The 16,088-nt window shown below is 37.8% G+C and overlaps 1 protein-coding gene across 2 annotated transcripts in view; it reads right to left on the reverse strand.

The window, feature by feature from the left end:
- Window positions 1-16,088, reverse strand: part of GNAS (GNAS complex locus) — a gene marked incomplete at its 5' end in the record, with an annotated part of 154,168 nt that overhangs the window by 55,293 nt on the left and 82,787 nt on the right. For both annotated transcript variants that reach the window (XM_082007230.1, XM_082007231.1), the window contains 2 exons: window positions 711-830; window positions 916-970. In XM_082007230.1, the coding sequence (XP_081863356.1) occupies window positions 711-830; window positions 916-970 (175 nt within the window). The remainder of the gene's footprint in view (window positions 1-710; window positions 831-915; window positions 971-16,088) is intronic.

Consider the following 16,088-nt stretch of genomic DNA (forward strand, 5'->3'; position numbering starts at 1 on the left):
CACAGAGTGAGAATACAAGCTTTGAAACACTCATGTATTACTGCAAGTACAAGGTATGTCGTGGTAATTAATATCTTCTCAGTGTTTAAGAGTTCAGCGTTTGCAAACTGTATTTTCACGGCCTTCTTCTACTAGCCTGGTTGACACACAGTAGAAATTAATCACAGTGAGTGGGCATCAAATAAATAATCATACTTCACGCATTTACTCTAGGGCTGCTGGCATTTTGAATGATTAACTAGGACTGGGAGGGCTGGGGCAAGGACGTAGTATGTGGAGCCTTTGCAGAAAGTCTGGCTGACACAGCTGTCAGAGAACATGTCTGAATCAGCAAGAAAACTCTATTCTTCCAAAAGAGAACATCTCTAGCTAATCATCAACAGACTGCTGTGCACATCTTCACTCCTTTTGGGCAGAGACTCCCAACAATATCCAAACGTTACTGCCAACACTGCCTATCTTAACCGTGCCTGATTATTTCGGTAGAGCACAAGACAGGAGACAAGGGTTTCTGTATTCATAAAGGATCAGCCTAAATATTCTAGCTGCATTACTGTATACTTTATTTGGTTAGCACTGACCAAAGACACCTAATGTAGTAATTCCCAAAACAGCAACTCACTGTTTTTTGTAAATATTTACTACAGCACAGTGAAATATAATCATTTGCAAAAAAGCATGACTGCAACCAACATGAATTATTTACTTACTGGTGGGAAATCAAAGTCTATCTGGTTGGCTAAATTTAAGATGTAGTCGATTCGAAACTGGTTCTCTGGATTGGCTAGTTCAACTGGAGGTGCCAAATTGCCCATTGCTGTCACTATTGTCTGCAAAGAAAAAAAACCAAAAAATTGCAGAGAATGTCTAAATAGTTAGCTTTGAATAGTTAAAAACAATAGCTCGTAAGTTTACCTCTATAGCTTCTTTAATATTGTTTTTAATATCCTGAATTTTCATTTTCTTCTCCCTGTAATAAAAAAATACATTATTAAATTTGTAAGCCATAAAAGCAGAATATATTTTTGAAACAGAACATGAACTTGAAAAGTATTCTATCAAAGCTTTACTGTCACTATTGACTAAAGTGCTCTCAGTCACCAAATACTTTTGTAGAGAGGCTTGATTAACTACCTCATAACTTTTCTACTTAAACAGTAAACATCTATTTGTATCCAAAAGTCGGTATCTAATTACGCTTAAATAAACACTTACTGCAGTCTTAGGCCGGGACTAAGACATTCTGCAAAATCAAACAGATTTTGATTAATTTGAATGTGAAATACTAGACATATGTGGAAGTTATTTAGAAAAACATAAACTGGAAACAAATAGAGGAAAAAAAAGGTTAAGTTATTAAAAGTGAAACAAATGAAAGGAGACCAAAGAACCTCAAAGTACAAAAAAATTACAGCACAAAAATGACGTCCTAACAGAAAAAGCTAGAGCAGAAAACTCAACTGAACAGAGACTTTCAAACTAACAGTTTGGACACAGAATCTAAGATAAATAATAAAGGGCTAATGCAAATATGTAAAATCATCTTTTAACTACAGGCAGAAGAGTAGGCTAAAAAAACCCACTCAGAATGCTTTATACGAGTACTATCATTTGGGATTAACTGCAGCCAAATTAAAGAGCATCGTGCTCAAGCAAGCTATAGCGTAAACCTTTGCCTCTACTATCTTTGTATTGTATTTTATGTCAAATCTGACAATAGTTATTTTCAGTGCTAAACAGCGCAATCAAATGAAATGCACGATCAAACATTTGGTATAACCAGGAATTAGAATCCTAAAGGTATTGCTCGTATTGAGTCTGTAAACTGGAACTTAATTGTAATGCACTATGACAAAATTTTTACATTCTTAATTTCTTGCTATACACAGCATAAAATTACTATCTTGAGGTAAACCAAGTTAGCCATGTAATTACTACAAAAACCCACTTAATTTGTCTAAGTAACCCTTTAATCCTCATTAAACTGTTTTTACAGAATGTTTTCATTATCTGAATATTTATACCAACTATTTCTAATTTTTTTATTCTGAAAACTAACATTTGCCAGCACAGTATCGCAGAGACTTGAAACTACCAACACTATGTTTTCTTTTTTACACTTTAAAAGGATCACACTTTCAGTTTAGAGACTACAGCTAGAAAACCTCATTTTAATGAGTTAATTAAGTACTCATATGGCAAATGCTTTTTATCACTTTTCCCTTTCTGTAATCATTCACAACCAACGACCAAAACGAAACTGAAAGCATGTTCAACCAATCAAGAATGCAGAAGAACAGAAGGAAAAAGAAAAGTACTGCTTAAGTAACAAAGCAGTTGCAGATGTCCAAGTGTGGTGGGAATTTTGGTTATCAAATGAAAGATGAAATGCAACTTTTGTAAAAGACAGGGGCAAGGAAAACACCACCGTCCCAGCTGCATGTTACGCTGCCTTTTAGATACAGACGTGGAGGATCTTACTTTACATTCTACAGTTGTGAAAGCATGACTGCAATGCAAGTGCCGCTCTTACAGATGGAAAGCGAACAGCAGCATCAAATCGTCTTGTTCGAGATGACTTAGCTGTGTAGAGAACACGTCTGAATCTGAATCCGCGGCAGAACTCTACCAAACAGAAACACCATTATCCCTAAACATCAGCTCCTCATCACTGAACACTGCATATATTCTCAAAACTATGGGGCAGAGCGAGGACAGTCAGTGAAGCTTCATGCAGGCAGAAAATGATCAGTAATCAGATGTAAAATCTTGGTTTCCCTAGACTTCTTGATCTACCTACAGACCACCTTATTCCTGAAGACTACCATTTTTTTGCTTTAGGAATTTGGCACCGCTGATGGGAACGAGGCAGTGAGCCAGGAAAGGCCAAAAGCACTGAACTAAGGAAAACAAGTAAGACAGGAAAAGAGAGGAAAAACTGAGCCCTTTTCACCCTCTTCCTTCCCATCTTCAGTGCTGTCTGTTGCCCCAGGTCTTAAGGAACTCTCCATTCCACAAACCAAGACGTATGGTGGGTGTACAAATACTGTATTTTCCAGTTAGTTCAGTTATGGTTGCAAAAACATTAACCACCTTCTGTTTTTTAAAAATGATGTTCCTTTATTTGAAAAATGTAAATAACGGTATGAAAGCAGGAAATGTTTATCAATGACAGTGTAAGCAATTTGTCTGGCTTGATTTTGCCTCCAATTTTTAGCTGGGTCTTGAACTTAACAGACATGTATCCAGATTCCGCCCCGTTGAGATCAAAAGGGCAACTGATATGCTGAACGTTAAGCAAGATATCAGTATTTTTAAAGGATTAAGTAAAGAAATAATAGTCAGTCATTTTGCTTTGTTTTGGAACACCATTAGAAAGATCAAAGTTTAGAAAGTCTTCTGTTTGTTGGGTTTTTTTTAAGCAAACTGTAGTTATAGTCTCTCGCCTGGAACACCTGCAGGTAACTGTCTAAAAGCATCAGCAAAGCATGCATTTATGAGACTCTTCCATATCATACACGTTACTTTTAGTACAGGTTTCAGTCAAACTTTCACATTTACACCTCTTCACTGATCCTCACGCTACCAGCAGCACTACGAAGTGATAATGGATATGGAGCGATGTGAAACGCCAGCAATTAACAAACTGCTTGATAACCATCATCATCTTTACAACAGGAATACTCATAGTTCCTATTTCTGGTTTTGTTGCCATGGTCCTATAGCACGTCCAGTAAACAAGGAATCTTATTACACAGCAATAAACCTATCATGCCATTTTGTGTTTTGTAATGTTTACTAAGCATAAATTTTCCATGACAATGAGATACTTCATTCTTCTGGAACTCAACATGTTCATCAATCGTCCACCCAACAGCTTACATACAACTGTAACGTCTCTTCAAAAAAAGAAAGGTGAAACTCATTTTACTCGGCGACTAATGAAGCGCAGTACACAAGAGCTAAGCCTCACCTCTGCCGTCCCTTCTGCCCTGCCAGAATCGATTCTGAGAAATCCCAGCCAGGCTGCACCTCAAATTTCCAAAAGTAATCGAACTTTTATTTTCCCCAACCACGAAGACTGAATATTCAATTTAGAAATAGATTCTTGCTTTTTTTCTTTCTTATTCCCAGGTGCTGGCACTATGGCCAAAACTACAAAAGGAAAAAAGCTGGGCTCCCAAAACGTTTTCTTCTGGAACAGACTGAGTAGACTGGGAATGGCACCATGCTATCCCGGCTAACGAACGACTGATGTCTCTGCAGGCCTGTTCTCTATCTTTAGATGCCATGGGTTAATAAGGTCATATTTTTAATCTTGTTTAAAACTTTTGCTTAGGCTGTGTAGGGTAGGCCAAACAAAGCATTAAACTCTATTAGTTGAGGATTATAAGAAAAATCTCAAATCCTGCTGTTTTCAATATTTAAACAGGCCAAAGCAAAGCTGCACACAGCTTTCCAGAAAACTAATAAAGTCTATTTTAGGTACTATATAAAAAAAGGCATTTTAATTCAAATAACATGAAATTAGAATGACATGAAAGGTCAGGAAAATCAAATATTCCTTGAAAACAAACCTAATCAGTATTTAGTAAAGAACTTCTCCACCTGTGGCTGAGCTTTACTATTAAAACGGCAACATTTTTACTCAGACTTTATCAAATCTTATGCAGTGAACACATTACCAAACAGATTATCAGAAAGCAAACTAATTTAATTTTAACATTCATTTCTGGTTTACCTTCCAGTTAATATGAATAACCATTACTTGGAACTTGGGAAAAATATTTAAAGTTTAAAAAGAACATTCCAGAGGACCAAGGATTCAGCTCACCCACTACAAACACCTCACAGGTAGAAAAGTTAAAAGAATTTGGTACTGAAATGAATGGTCAAAACAAAACATGCTAAAGAATAAAAAAAAAAAAAAAAGAAAAAGAAAAGAAAAAAGGAGTAATAAAGCCTGTGACCCCTTTATGCCATTAATCTAAATTCCTGAAAGCAACAAAGTTTGAATTTCTTGGTCGCTACTGACAGATTAAGAAGCCGTATGTCTCATTGTAAAGTACTGGTCAACAGGCAAAGTTCGGACAAGACTTAAGAGAAAAATACAAAGAACTACCTAGTTTTCAATCAGAATGTAGTACATCACTACTTCTTTGCCAGCAAAAAATAGGTAAGATTTTATGAACAGAAATGAAGTGATACGTTTCTTCAAACCCACGATAAGATAGCTAGAGAAGAATCTGAAACATGCGGAATGCAAAGCAACAACAGCAGAATTTATTTTTTTCCTTTACAAAGAAAAGATAGCCATGATAATAGAGCACTACCATCCTAACATACATCAATTATCTAAGTCAGTGGGGAAACCCTCCCCAGATCTCCCCCAAATCCCCTGATTATACAGGAAACTCCACACTTTAAATGTGGGAATATTTTAGGAACCAAAACATTAGATGTGTCATGAAGAACATTGTGAAGAAGTGAATTCAATGCTGTCAATTCATCATTTGAGTGAAAGTAAGAAGACTTTGATCAGATAATATGCAACAAAAAAAGGCTTTTAATGAGGGTGAATTATGACTGCCAATTAATCCCACTAAGAACATGGCCTAAAAAAGGAATATACCTTGGAATATGAATACTTGCAATGTGAATACAAAATATTAGAACATTCTTTTCATACTGCAGATATAAATGCTAGCTTTCTTTTTTAGAAAATGTAATTTTCTTCTTCAATTTCTGTTTTAACACATGATTTCCTATGTGCAGCCTTAGCATAATAAAAAATGCCTCATAATGGTTTGCAATTTAATAACGTGTGTACATTATTTCACCATAAACGAGCCCGTCCAGAATCCTGAAGGGTATGTAACGGCATGGGCAGAATATACCATGTGACACAATGACACCTACTTAAAATGACTGGCTTTGTATTATATAATAATCTCCCAAAACCATATTAAAATGTTCTTTCTCAATTTTTTGCAGTTGTTGGGATGCTGTTGCAAATAATAAAAAAGCAGAAAGTTTCTCATTAAACTTGTATTGCAAAAGGTGCATGCCTGGAGAGTATATATAGACCATTTTAATAGGGCATATTAAAATGTAATCACATAACATTAATACAGAACATTAGCCTTTGTCTTCTTTACAAGCTTGCAAACAGCCAAGGGATGGGTATACTGCATACATTACCTTTATTTCTGAAGCACTGTCAAACTTCCCTCACTTGCTGACCTAACAACACTATCTAGTGAAAAGCTTCCCTTGCCCGTGCAAAGCACTGCCAGTTAAGTGAATCAATTTGCAAGCGTAAAAGCCAGAATAAAAATCTTACAAAACAATTAATTTGCCTCTGGCTTTTTATAGAAGAAAACGACATTGCTGTGTTTCAACACAGGTGCACCTCGGTTTGCTTTCAGGTATTACCGACAAACGTGAACGCACTGGGAGGTAGCCACGGGCTGACCTCTTTCTGCTCATCTTCAAAAGCCCATCGCGATTACACATTGACAGCAAATGAAAAGTTAATACATCAATTTCATTTTAAAACATACTTCAGTTCTTTGACAGGCATGTGGGCTTTAAACACAGCTGTTCATCTAAATATGGTGTCTTTGGTGAAGTGAAACATGCTTATGGATTTCATAAACATTCCATAAAATCTGCATTAAAATTTGTTTACTGCACCTGATGAAGTCAACAAAAATGTGAACAGCACTACCTGCCAATCCCCCTCATGAAAACAGAGCAGTGCAGTCAAGATCTTCACACGCAAGACCACAAAGAAATTCAATTAAGATTTTGCTACCAATCCACATTACAAAAATCCTGCAGTACTTCACAATTCAACAATAAGATAAATTTGGTTTAGCAGCCTGGGTTATTTCTAACAGAACAACATGGCAATTATCTCAAAATATAACAGCTAGAATGGCAAACAGGGCAGAGGCCAAGTTAGAGGCACTCGAAAATGGGGGAAAATAGATGCCTAGAGTATTCAGAGTGAAGCGGAAATAATTCATCTTAGACCTATGACAAAGTACCAATTTTACAGACAAAACTGCTGAAGTACAATAGCAGAAACCACTGAATATCTTTCGCAAATCAAACTCTTCTTTTATATCACACCAGAGAGATACCTCAGTAATTTGGCCAACTTCAAAGAGATTTTCCATTTTGTACTGTTCAAGAAGGACGAGCACAGGCGGTACCACGGGGTAGGAGCTACCACGCATCAGCTGCACGGCTGTCACTGTACAGCTTCGACAGGAAATGTGATCTCGTTGGGTCCTCACTCGCAGCAGAATTGAAACAGATTTTCTAACCACATTAATACTGTGTTCTTGATAACTCTGTCACCTTGTAAGATGAAACAAGTAAGATGAAATAAAGTTACCCAAAGGCCTTGCTAGCTGACAAAATGGAATCTAAACCACTCTACACAGCCAATGCCATGCTGGTGACACTGACCACGTACATATCAAGCATCTCATAGAAAACAACATACCCCCCACTGCTGCTGGATGCAGAAACATAGTTTCCTCTCCCTAACACTACGCTCTTCCTCTTACACCACCTCCTCTCCCCAACATCTACTTCGCTTTGAAGAGTCTTGGTTTTACTTCTCTGAGACTCTCGGTAACAACAAATTGTACTATCAAGCTACCAAAGAGCTTCCTGTGAGAAGAAATAATAACAACAACATAAAAATAATAGCTATGAGGATAGACTATTCGCTTTCTCTGTAAATAACACCTTTTGGAAAAAGAAAAACCCAACAGGTTGAGTAAATTTGTCATGATATACTTTGATTTAAAGACACGGTTAGAAATTAATTGTGTTGCACAGATCTGATTGTGACCTAAATGATTTTGGAGAACTTAGTTCAATTACTCCCTGAAGAATAATCACTTCACACACACAGGTGATGCAATATATAGAAGAGACAATACATACAGGGCTTCCACAAGTTTCCTTTTAAACACTGGAAAAAGCACTATAAACTGCTTTACCATTGCTTGTTTTAATACATCACAATATTTACCTCCATGAGTTACATGCACATCTTACTATGTGGCCATAAATAGATGAACGTATGGTAAGAAATGTAAGTGCCAACAGATACCTTCTATTTATGGAATGACAGAACCATTCTCTTAAGTTAAAAGGCAAAAATACAAATTACTGAAGCATTGATAAGAAACGCATCACAGCTCTGTGAAAGCAGAGATGATGTTATTTTTAATCATTATTTACACTGGAGTGTTACGGGATAAGGGTCTGACTTGTTTCTTATCTTAGGGAACAGTACCATAATGAAATTACTATGAAACTCTAAAAAAAGCATCCCTTAATATAAACCTAATTAACTCAACATTTAGGTTTATTTTACCTGTGCTCATTGTGATGTCCCAGGTGTAAAGGTTAAAGGGTAACTTTATTCTGCTGTGTGATGCAAAGACTGGTTGTGGGCAGCTTTGGCTCCTGATGATGTTCGAGAAGCCCGGCAGGGGGCTGGACGCAGCCCCCACGGCTCCGTCCCCAGCAGGCAGGGACAGCCCGGGCACATGGCAGCCTGGGCATACCCAGCTGCCAGGTGGATGTGGCACAGAGATGCTATTCTGGCTCTAAGCACCCTGGGGCTCCCCTTTGGCTGGGAAAACCAGTTTGACTGGTTTACAGTCCCTTTATACCCGTAAGTGGCACAAAGAGACCATCACAGGCCCAATATTAAGAAGCATAATTCTGCTTATGCTGCTCCATTTACCTAGGCTAATTAACTAGCAATAGTTTAAGTAAGGCATGAAAGTAGAAGTGTTCACAAAGAGCTCGGTGATGTTCGAGGCTGACAAAGGCCCTTTAATTCATACCGACCAATTAAACACCATTGTAAATTGGTAACTTGCTCTCCAGTTCTTCAGGCATGCATACAGAGGGTAGCACCCCAGCTCCCGTTTCTTGCTCTGAGCACAGGTAATTAAACATATTACAATAAAAGGTGCCCTCAAAAGTCTAGTATTCTCTCTAGATACCCGATACAATAATTAACAAGTCTTCAGAGTACACTTTGTGATTCTTTTCTGGTACAGAAGGGCACCTCTCAGAACCAGCAGAAACAGGATTCAAGTCAAACTTGCTGAATCATCTTGCCCTGTACAACTCACTATTCTGAGATAACCATTTCAAACTGCTGTCATACTGTCAGGAAGCACAAAGACTTTTTTTTAAATTTTATTTATTTATTTTAGCACTGTGAATGTGGTCATTATTAACACAGAAAAAAAGGAAACGTGCACACTGGCCGCCACCTTTTTGAAACATTTATGTCCAGCTGTGCAATAGCCCTGAAATAGAGCACAGGACACCTCTCAGCTGTTTCAAGTTGTCTGCTTTGTAGAGCCATCCTTCACAGCAGATCCAGTCTACTAGGGTCCTCTGAGTTACCTGATTTGGTCTATCGATCTCTTCATGTCCAGAAAAAAATACTGTGGTATGAGTACATACTGACCAGACACTGCAGTAGACATGGATCAACAGCACCTTCTGTTAAAACTGGGGTATTTGCTGTGTTGTTCATCACTTCACCCTTGGTACTGAAGAGACTTTGCTTCAAAATCCAGGCAGGCAACAGCAGCGTTACTGGGGGTCTTGTTCTCACCTTAGTTTTCAGGCACTTTCAAAGCACTTTTGTGTAAGCTTTGAAGCATTGATTTGATCAGCGTCCTACAGCTTCACTTGCTCCGACACTGTTTTGTAAACGTCTGTATTCTAGTAATTTCTTCACTCAGGACTGGGTATGAAGCTTTCCAAAGAGGGCAATCACGTCCCACAGCTCTTCAGGTGTTTGTGTACAAGAATGAGAGGAATAGCTCTTGTAACAGCTAATGACCTCACTGCTACTCAAAACGAAAAAAGTACACAGCTGGCTAAGTGCCAATATTAAATGGAGAGAAGCCCTGACATAAAAATGGCTGCAAGACTGGATGCCAAGTGAGTACACACACTCACACCAGCCCAAGCAGCATGCAGTGCGGTAGGGAAGACAGTAATGAGACAGATGGAAGACGGTTGGTCCTGAAAATATCTTGATTTTTTTAGTGATTATGATCTCCATTATCATCTGAAACACTTCTGGCATGTGATACTGTAGACAGGCGATCTGGAAGGCGCTTGCCTCTAACAGTGACAAAACCCAAGGATTTTAATCCAAAACCCTGCATGTTGGCAGGTAAGACACAGATGTCAGAAGGACAACAGCATAACAGAAACAGAAAAAGCGGAAGGCTCAAACACATACAATGTGGTGTCCTACCAGAAACAAGGTAAACTCCACAAAATAAGTTTCTACAAACATTCACTGTAACTTTTGTCTGAATTACCTACTTTTATTCTCACTCTACCTTTCCAATCTCTTAATACGACTGAAGACCACTAAAATGTGCAAAGAACTCGGAATGTGATAACAGACCTTTCCAATTTCACCAAGTGAACAACTGCAATAGCTACTTTTTTGCTTATTGGGGGACATACACTTCAATTGTTAAAAAAAAATAAATGTGTGCAATCAAGGTTTGCTAACATAGCACCTGGGAAAATTATCACAATATTCAAATGTGCTCATAAAAATTCAAATTTAAGTTGCAATTTGATCACAGAAATTCTTACAGATACATCTGATCAGGGCAAATACAAAGTGTCATTGAGTCATCTGATCAGTAACCGTTAACAACAGGTACCTGCGAAGAGCTATTTGCTACCAATTGATAGTTAAAAAAAAAAAACCAGGGGGGTTGAGTTAGGAGAGAAAATTCAAAATACACATTCCACCATGAAATATTCACTCAACTATTAATTTCAATTTAAAACTCAGTTCCAAATACTAATCAAGGAATGAAACAAAGGCAGCTTCCCCTTCACTGTGAAATGACCTGCAACAATCACTGCATTTTCCCTGAAAAAGTTGCTTTTGCTTCACTCCAAAAATAATTATCTAACATATTTCACCATTTTCCCATGTTACTTTTTAAAAATTCAATTAAATTCTCAATGACCAAAACCTTTATATTTTCTAAATGCTGCAGGATTTAGTATTGATAGCCTGTAAGTTCAGAGTGACAGTCTGAAGAGGAAAGTAGCTAAGGCGGTGCATGTAAACTTTCAGCACCCAAAAAACTGGGGGGGACGCAATCTGGAAAGGAACACAGGACTGTTTATTAAACTACGCAGCTGTCACTGAAAGCTGACCTTAGATTTCAGTGAGTTATTAATGTTAAATGCTTTGTTCACCACACGTTTCTTAGGGCAGCGTCAGACTGCTTTCAGTAAATCAATTATTTTCCTTAAAGCTGTAAATCTGCAATTTTTACCATTGACAAAGTCTGAATCAAGGAAGATTTCCGCAGTTACCTCCAAGGATGAAGAGCTGTCAGGTACATGCAATTTGAATTATAAGCCTTGAAGAATTGCCTAAATGCTTACAAACTCAGCTTTATCACCAGAAACTGGAACAGCCCCTACTGATCTTAGCTTTTGGGAAGTTCCTTAACAGTGTGCCATCATATCTAAATGGTGATTTCCGTTATACACTTTATTAAGATCCAGCTTTCAATAGAAAGCTATTTATGTGAACAAACGTTATAGATGACATGTTTCCATGTAAACAATTAGCACAACATTCCCACTGAAATACCCAGAAAAAAAATCTTGTGAAATTTCTCAAGTATTTTTAGGTTTCAAGAGTTGTAGTTGTGTATTTATACTTCCAGACAGTGCATGAATTTACTATGACTGTGCATGCAAACTGAATTTTTAGAACACAGAGTAACTAAATATTGGAACCAGCAAATCTGAAAATCTGTCCCTTGAAGATGCAGGCTAGTGCACAGAGAGGCAGGTGTAACACAGCGCATAACAAAGCAAGGTGCTGACAACTTTGGCTCTAATCCATCAAAGCACTTAAGCACATGTTTAATTTTAAGCACATGAGTAATTCTATCAACTTTAATAGGGCTACTCATGGTTTAAGTACTGTGATGGATGGGGGCCAGAATGCGCAGAACCTTTAAGAATGCTGCATGGCCTATGTTATACAAAGAAAAAACAGCATTCTTCCACTGAACAGTTAAGTTATAAAAGCTTTGGAAGCAAAATTTACCGTTAAGTTGATCACAGTTCTGCTTATGTAAACACAGAGATGCAAGTTATCCCACAGTCTTTGAAAATAAAATACGATGCAAGTTCTGATGTGCAAGATGTCCACGTAGCTTTAGTTTGCCCTTCTTTTTCTCTGACAGCTCTCTGATATGGCTGTATGTCACCTATGCCCATCACACACTGCTTCGAAATAAAGGGGGTTACAGTTAGGCAGTCTTATGCAGAAAAGACCAAAAACTTAGCCACTAGTTACACTTCTTAAATAAGATGCTACTAGATGCAGTTTGAAAACATTAGTATTACAGCCTTTCAAACGTAAGCTTGCCTGTACAGACATCAGTGTAATACAGTTTCATCTGTAACTGGCGTAATAGTTCAGTTAATTCCTTCGTAACATCAATTATTTTGGATATTCAAAGCTGCACATATGACTCTTTCATACATGTATAATGTGTGGCAAATTCAGGTGTTTTTAAATAAAAGTATTATTTCTTTAAAATGTTTTATACAGCCAATGTTAAGGATGTTAAAAAAAACCCCAAACACACACCTGCTTTGTAAATCTCTAGCTAGGACAGCCTCTGTAAATCAGAGGTGACTTACGGGATCTCTAGACCACTCCCTAGAAAATTCTGGATCTTGTTTTATCTGAATAGGGCTCAAAAAATTGTTATGAAGTTTTAGAAAACAGCTTTCTGAAAAAACGAAGAGAATGGAACAATTTGAAAACTCCTTTCCAGACGTTTTCCAGGAGATCAAATCAATCTCACTAAATAGTAACACACAAGGCATCCAGTTTTATCCCTGCACTTGTAACGTAAGTCAGAAAAGCTCCAGAAAAATTTGTTACATAGCCACATTGTCCCAAACACACAGTGAATTTTAACAGCTTCTAATGTAATATCAAGTAGTATCTGCTCTGAAACAAACAATGGAGAAGTCAAACTCAATTAAATGATCCCTATACCCAGGGACCAACTCTTCCCCTCAAACCAAAGGTAATGTTACAGTTTGTCTGCTTAGTACCAAATCCCCAACCAGTAACAAATGCGGAAGAGAAACGTATGGCTAACTGTGAAACAAACCTCTTCTGCCAAACGTTTCTACAATTCCAAACTTTTCCCACACTTTAAAGTGGAATAAATTTGAAGCTGATTATTATTTGTCCTTCCTTCCCCATGGTATCACATTAAGCATAGCGTACGGTATAACCACAAAGCAGCTAGGTAACCTGTTCTGCTTCTCTTGCAGTGTAAGTTATGGGGACTCAAAACTTCTTTCGAAGAGCAGGGAAAACGAAGGCCATGCAAGACCAGCACTTGTAGGTCCGTCTTGATTCTAACGCTTTCTCAGACCTTTAAAATAAAATTCATTCCCTGATTGCTACCACTCAAAATTTGGTACAGTATAGTTTTTGCTCTGACTGTTCCTAATAGAACCTAAAATTAACACAGCTATTTCACTGCTTGATTTGTCAACAAGTATGATTGAGAACAAATGTGTGTTTAGGTTTGGGTTTTGTCTTCCCCCCGCGCCCCCCCCCCCCTCCTTTCTTCTTTTTTCGGGTTTGTTGTGTGTTTTTTTTTTTTTTCCCCCTTCCCCCCTTGCTGGTGAACAGGCAGCAAAGACAACACAAAAATAAATAGCTTTTGTATGGATTACTTCTTCTGAGATATCTTCAGCAAGGGAATTATATACTACTACTTATTAGATGGAATTTATAGGAAATAAAGTACACTACTAGGGGACTTTAAAATCCCCTTAAATACAACTCAAAAAGAGAATGCTTTTAATCTATCTCATTGCAGAGTCTCTGATTTTTGCCAGAATTCTCAGCTTATTAAAACAGTGTGTCTAGCGTGGTACGTCAACACATTTTGCAGTGTTACTACTGTTAAGAGTTTTAAGAATAATTCTGACAATTTCTAACTTAAAAAGCTTTTTAAGTTATCACAGTAGAGTTCTTTATGATTATTTTTGTGTAACAAATGAGTGTATCTTTGTCTTCTAGTACTTCTACTTCACTTGTGTACATCTATCACAGCAGTACTGTGTGAGAGCACAAGCTTATTGTCCTTGTAGATAGTGGAACGGAGGCAGAGCGAATATGTCTCCAAAAGGCAATTCAGAATAACTATGACAGAAGTAAGCTTTTCCCCCAAACACATTCAGGAGGTCAAAGCATCGTATTAGGCTCCTATATACCAGATGACAAAAAGAAAATGAGAACAGACCACCACACACGATGCTTCCAAAAAAACCTACGCAGCATTACTCTTCTCTGAGCAAATTCCTCAGCATCACACAGAACTCTCAGGTTAATACATCCAACGCTTCTACCACATTTTTCTGTCTTTACTATAAAAAATCTACTTCATCTTGTGAGCTTCACTGTGTCCTTACAGCTTCCAGCAACATATTGGTTAATCGCAGCTCTGTTATTCTAGATTCAAATACAGACACAGTTTGATTCTGTTCCCAACTGGAATTCAAAGCAGTTTCTTCTTTATTCAGGATCATTTTAAGATGTTTTTCCAATGTCACACTCATTGTTAAATGATATTCCCTTCCACCTAGCACACGTGTCAGTCAGCAGGTAATCCTCAGCAGAGCAAGTCTACCAACATTCACTGGAAACAAAACACCAAGCTCTGTTACCCCTAAACACTGAGGTTTGTTCTTACAGCTCGCATGACGCTTCGCAAATTAACACCCAGCCTCATGTTTATAAAGGACATGTTTGTTAATGCCACAGTACACAACTTCTCATGCATTTCTATGCTGTAAGAAGCAACTATATGATGACATGAGACAATGAGAATTAAAACAAGCAAAATTCAGTATGAGTTGTTTCCATTAAAGAGCATTTGTGTCACGAAATCAAAACTCTTGCACACAGAGTTTCTGCATACATAACCTGTCTGCACTGCTATTTATACTGCATCTCCCATATCACTGATGTTACTACCACGTTTTTACTGAGATGAGGCCATGCCAAAACTCGAGGTTGCACGAGACGTGCACTGCATTGCTTACCATAGCTGGGAAGTGCTCAGATCAGCTATGACAATGCAATACTGCTGTAGGGACTGAACAAGACTCACAACAGGGAATCCAGCAGGGAGAACCTTGCACAAGTCTTAGCATCGTGCTAAAAAAATACTTCAGCAGCAAAAAGCTTGTTGGTCTAAATCAACGCCCGCTTTTTCTTACAAAAGGTCCCCCTGCTTCACTGGGTGACATTCAGCTCTCTGCACAGTAACTGCAACACCAAAGCTGTTCTAACACCTCTCCCAACCTCCCCTGAGCGATGCTTTCCTCTAGGGGAACAGAAAACTGGACCCTCTAGATTAGCACGTTCCAATCCCAAAGCTCTGAGGTACAGTAATATTGGCTCAGTTATAGCAAAGGGTCATTCATATCAAGTTAAGGCTGCCCTCAGCATAAAAGAAAAAGGTAGAGTTTATATCTGTTACATGAAGAACTAAAGTATTCACGTCTCCTACACAGCTCACAGGAAACGTGATTATTAGTCTTAAAGTAGTAAAGGAAGCACAGACATTCCTAATATAAAAGGATGTAAGTTTTAAAAGCTGTTTTCTGGTATTTTAAAATCTCCTGTTGTCACAAACATCACCTATGTCCCCTGAAACGGTAACATTACAGGAGGAAAAGCTCCCATTTCACCTTACTTGTGCAACTGCCAGCATTTTTGGACAATCAGTTCCATGTTCTGAAAAAGTTTTCTCTGGTTTAGTCCCTCATAAAGGAACAAGAGTGAAAAAATCACTTAAAGAAACTATGATCTTAAGAAAGGCAGTCTAAGTACAGCCAAACTAAACTTTAAACTCATCAAAACTACATTAAAATTGTAACGGTTAACACACTTTCCTCATATGCTTAGTAAACTTCCAACATATTTACAC

Source organism: Phaethon aethereus (genome assembly GCF_964289735.1).
Source record: "Phaethon aethereus genome assembly, chromosome: 16".
NCBI classification, from domain to species: domain Eukaryota; kingdom Metazoa; phylum Chordata; class Aves; order Phaethontiformes; family Phaethontidae; genus Phaethon; species Phaethon aethereus.